We start from the raw sequence: 5,271 nt of genomic DNA, 5'->3' as shown, positions 1-5,271 counted from the left end.
GCATGCACGGGCCGGCAGTGCGCGGCACGCAGCGCAGGCAGGGCGTCCGGAGCGCTCTGGCGCCATCGCTCCTCTGGCTGAGGCATCACGGCTCGTCTCCTCCTCCGTGCTCTGCGCTCGTTGGCTGCCCGAGGTGTCTGTCAGAGCGTAGGGGAAGGAGGAAAAACTGTTTTAGAGGACAAAAAAAATCTGAGCAATATTTCTATGGGTAGGCGGGCCCGCTCGCGAAGGGAACAATCGGATTGCCTTGCCAGGGAGCCACCTCAAAGCCTATCGGGTTACTTTGAATGACAGCGTAACCATGGCAAATAATTTGAGTAAAACTATTGTCTTATCCTCGCCATCCCCGGGTCAGATAACCGACCAATCAGAGTTCATATAATCGCTTTTCTTGCCAGCTTAGAATAATATTATTAAAACGAGCCAGCGAGTCAGTCTCCGGGAGTAGGTTATGTTGAATCGACATAGAAAAGGTGTATGAAGGAGTAGCCTATGGAGTAACAACTTTCTCTCTAGCTCACCAACATTTACGAGGAATGCCGCTTGTTTTGTTTTTTCCTATAGCTGAACTGGACTTGAGTTTTTTTCAACTCCCCACGCTTGGATATTATACACCCTTTTTGTAACTTTTGAATCTTTTTTTATTTCTTTTTTTGTTTTGCTCTTTTTGGGGAGCTTTTATCGCACATGGACTCATGGACTCGTTTGGTTTAATGTCTTAACGTAGCCATCGGCAGTGCGCGAGTGAGAGTCGAGGAGTCGTGGGAGTAAGGCACAACATTATCTGTTTGTATCGGTTTACTGCGCGGCGATGTCTATGCTTCCAACATTTGGTTTTACGCAGGAGCAAGTAGCGTGCGTCTGCGAGGTCCTCCAGCAAGGGGGGAACATCGAGCGACTGGGGCGCTTCCTCTGGTCTCTGCCCGCCTGCGAGCACCTCCACAAGAACGAGAGCGTCCTCAAGGCGAAAGCCGTGGTCGCCTTCCACAGGGGGAATTTCCGAGAGCTCTATAAGATCCTGGAGAGCCACCAGTTCTCGCCGCACAACCACATGAAGCTGCAGCAGCTGTGGCTGAAGGCGCACTACATCGAGGCGGAGAAGCTGCGAGGCCGCCCGCTCGGCGCGGTGGGGAAGTACCGCGTCCGGAGAAAGTTTCCGCTGCCCCGCTCCATCTGGGACGGAGAGGAGACGAGCTACTGCTTCAAGGAGAAGAGCCGGAGCGTGCTCCGGGAGTGGTACACGCACAACCCGTACCCTTCTCCGCGGGAGAAGCGAGAACTGGCCGAGGCCACGGGACTCACCACCACGCAAGTCAGCAACTGGTTCAAAAACCGACGGCAAAGGGACCGGGCGGCGGAAGCAAAAGAAAGGTAGGCCATGGGGAAAGTTATATCAATCAACTATTGCTATTTATTTATGTTTTGTTGTTGTATGTTGGTTTTAGTTGTTTAGGGGGCGCATGAGCTGTAACGAAAATTACAGAGCTGTTGTCAGGTAAATTACAACGCTATAAAAATGTCCTACATCGTAATTTAAAGTCGTTGTGTAATCACATTAATCATAACAGACTTTCTTGCTTTGACATTAACATCAATAAGCCTGCTATTTAACGTAATAGCCCAAGGGCCTATATACGGCATATACATTCACGCCAACTTTAACAAGGTGGCACAAACAATAAAACAAAATAGCCCGCAAGTCAGAATATCTAAATCAAAAGGTCCTTGTGCATTATTTACACTATTTTACACTATTGGTGTGTTGAAGACACGCACGCAGGCCCAACTCCTTTCACATTTCATTAGGAGCCGTTTGTACATTTCAAAGTGTTTACACGGGCAGACGTGCGGGGAGAATTAGGAGACGTCTGCAGTCAGGTGCTGCTGCTCTGCTCGGTGGGTAGAGGTGTCTCCTTTCACCCCCTGGCCTCTAATTCGGGCTAAAAGCTCCACGTAAATCATGTCTCCTCACTGGAAAAAGCCTTACTCGCTCCTTGCAAAACAGTTACAATCAATGCCAAAGACACACTGTGTCTTTGGCATTGATACTGGACCTGTCACAATTAGCCTATATCGCTCGGCTAATACAATTGAAACTGCTAGTAAAATCAAATCAAACATGAGCACCTATATCAAATCAGTTTCCATTGTTCAGGAGACATTATGACACAGGGCTGGGGGAATGACTATTTTCTCTAAGCCTATACCTTTTATTAAAACTATATAGGCTATTCATTTACCTTTGGACAACAAATCAATTCTATTCATTATAGGCCTTAATTTGCGCTGATACAGAAATAATGCAGGTGTGAGTGTGTATGTGTGTGTGTGTGTGTGTGTGTGTGTGTGTGTGTGTGTGTGTGTGTGTGTGTGTGTGTGTGTGTGTGTGTGTGTGTGTGTGTGTGTGTGTGTGTGTGTGTGTGTGTGTGTGTGTGTGTGTGTGTGTGTGTGTGTGTGTACAACTGCCATAAACCATGCGTTCGGGAGTGAAACGGTTAAGTGAAATACTGAAATGTATATGGTACAATTATTATTCACAATTTTTCTAATTCTCTATTGTTAACTGTATTGACTTTGCCTTATTTATATGACAATAAAATAGGCCTATATGCCAAATTACCATTTCAATGTGAGGTTCAAACCTTTAGGCCTTTTTATTAAACTATCGTCAATATTTTTTACAGCTCTGGGAATTATCCGAAATGCTAAATATTCAAACTAACAGGACGCATAAATTGTGGGTTTGTCTATCCTGCATGATACGTAGTGATATTATAAAGAATAGATTCAGCATTAGCACTACACTCTGCACTAGCATTATAGTTCATATAGTGTTTTTGTTTTACGTTCACAGAGAAAACAATGAAAACTCCAACGCCAACAGTCACAACCCATTGACGTCTTCCATGAATGGAAATAAAACTATTTTGGGGAGCTCGGACGACGACAAAACGCCCTCCGGCACGCCGGACCACATGTCCCACAGCCCGGCTATGCTCCTCGGCAATAACTCCGGTTTGCCGTCCCTGCACGGCCTAGCTCCCCCACCGGGACCCAGCGCTATCCCGGTGTCCAGCGCGGACTCGGTGCATCACCACCACTCGCTGCACCACGACAGCATACTGAACCCTATGTCGTCTAATCTGGTGGACCTTGGCTCTTAGACCGACCGGGACACGGACACGCGGAGGCACGGAGGGCACATTAACTTTCTACGTGAGGACGTCAAAACGAGCTTTATATATGGAGCACTTGAGGCAAGGTGCAAAATGACAGACATGGAAAGAAGAGACTTGAGAATGAGGCTTATGTGGTGTGCGCACACACACACACACACACACACACACACACACACACACACACACACACACACACACACACACACACACACACACACACACACACACTCACACACGCACGCACACGCACACACGCACACACGCACACACAAACGACGCACACACGCACGCACTACAGAGGCGGTTCTATAGGGCTTTTAGCCTAAAAAGTAGGCCTATTTTACCGGAATGTAATAACATAACATGTTATATTGTTGAAAACGATAACAATAAAAAAAAGTCTTAATTCTTGTTACTATTATCGTTATGATTTTAGGGGTTTTAGATATTATGTCGACAGACCATATAGGCACCGAGTCAGAGGTACCCCACCGCATTTTTTCGTTTACATATAGGGAGCCATAAGCAGTTTATTTTTGTTTTGTTGTCGGGGTATCCTACCTTCAAGTGTCTTATATCACCAGAGCCGTCTGTGACAAGATGAACTATCTAATCTCTTACTATTATTTGTACTTTCATTTGGGAAGAAACTGCATGTAAACTTTGCGATAAATAATAAAACATAAACAAATCGATTCACCTATAGTTTCATATACCCTTTACAATAAAAGAGAAGAAATACATGGACTAAAATGAGAATTTGTTTGATTCATCCCATCTTGATTTTTTTTTTCTTGGAGGAAAAAATATATTGGCATGGGGCACTGACCACTGTGCGGTCTTCGATCACGTTAAACAATTCATCAACAATCAAATAGCAAAACTGACCAAAAATAGCAGGAGTGGGATAACGTGCATCCCACTACTATTTTGACATTCTTAAAGGACCACTTCATCACTTTTCAACCTATCATCATATAATAGACCCTCACTAATAATCATGAAAACATGGCGCAATTTTTTTCCTACTCGGTCTGTGTCTCATATAGAGCCCTACTATGAGACACAGACCGAGTAGAAAAAAAATTGCGCCATTTTTGGGCAGTTCAGAAACCGTCCTCCAGTGACATCATCGATGGGGAATACAAGCTAATAGATGTAGGCTTTCTAGTCCTGAAAAGTTGCAATGCGAAAATGGAAGCCATCGTTCTCACGATAATAAAAATCTAAACATTTTTGTCAAAAAGGACGGTTTCTAAACTGCCCACAGCCTTTCTATGAGACACAGAATGATTGGGGGGGGAATCGTGCCATTTTATCATGATTATTAGTGAGGACCTATTATATGAAGATAGGTTGAAAAGTGATGAAGTGGTCCTTTAATATTTTCCTCCACGAGCATAAGGTCTACAAGCAAAACCACGATCACTTGCAGGTTAGGCTATACGAATTGAACCGTGTAGGCTACAACTGCACATATATGTTGCGGCCCTTACTGTCTGTATGTGTGGAGTAATATAGCCTATCCCCTTATTCCCCTATGAGTCCCCTAAGTCATGCCTCAACGCGTCGACTGACTCTACGGTGGATTTTAAATGGGGAGGCTACCGAAGCACCAATTTCGTAATAACAAATTATTGGGGAAATGAAATCTATATGAAACAGGCACAGCAAGAGCCCTTATATAGCCTTTGACACATAATGGTCGCTGTTGAAGAAAGGTGCAGCAGGCAGCCTGTAGACATGCATGTTGCGCCGCCGCCACCCACCACCCACCCAACGACGTGGAAACTGAAAGTAGCCTATCCTTCTTCCCATGTCCCCCCATACGACTCAAGTCCACACATTATAATGTTGACCATTCGAGGCACTTCACAGTCAGTTAATGATAGGTCAATGCGGTTTTAAAAAACCGGACACAATCCAACCTTTTCTAATGATAATCAACAGTCTGCTGATGGACCATTGGGGACGGTGTGACATGCATGGCCATTATCGGCAAAGCTGGGCAAAATTACGCCGCATGCCTTTCCCAACTGGTCCCTGATGTTCAAGTGATGACACCTTATCTTTCCTCGCTTCGTGGAGGGAA

The 5,271-nt window shown here is 45.1% G+C and overlaps 1 protein-coding gene across 1 annotated transcript; it reads left to right on the top strand.

The window, feature by feature from the left end:
• The first annotated feature begins 212 nt into the window (after positions 1–212).
• six2a (SIX homeobox 2a) lies at positions 213–3,920 on the top strand. The gene is made up of 2 exons (XM_083775679.1): positions 213–1,371; positions 2,855–3,920. Exons 1-2 carry the CDS (start codon positions 812–814, stop codon positions 3,162–3,164), a joined length of 870 nt encoding a protein of 289 aa, XP_083631805.1. The 5' UTR covers positions 213–811; the 3' UTR covers positions 3,165–3,920.
• Positions 3,921–5,271: the final 1,351 nt, after the last annotated feature.

The sequence above is a fragment of the Protomyctophum parallelum genome, assembly GCF_964188405.1.
Source record: "Protomyctophum parallelum genome assembly, chromosome: 10".
NCBI classification, from domain to species: Eukaryota; Metazoa; Chordata; class Actinopteri; order Myctophiformes; family Myctophidae; genus Protomyctophum; species Protomyctophum parallelum.
The sequence above is the reverse complement of the archived record's forward strand: the minus strand, read 5'-3'. Positions and strand labels throughout refer to the sequence as shown.

Coding starts and splice junctions, on each gene's coding strand:
- six2a (XM_083775679.1), top strand. CDS start 812: ATGTCTATGCTTCCAACATTTGGTTTTACGCAGGAGCAAGTAGCGTGC. Junction 1,372..2,854: donor GCGGCGGAAGCAAAAGAAAG/GTAGGCCATGGG, acceptor TTACGTTCACAG/AGAAAACAATGAAAACTCCA.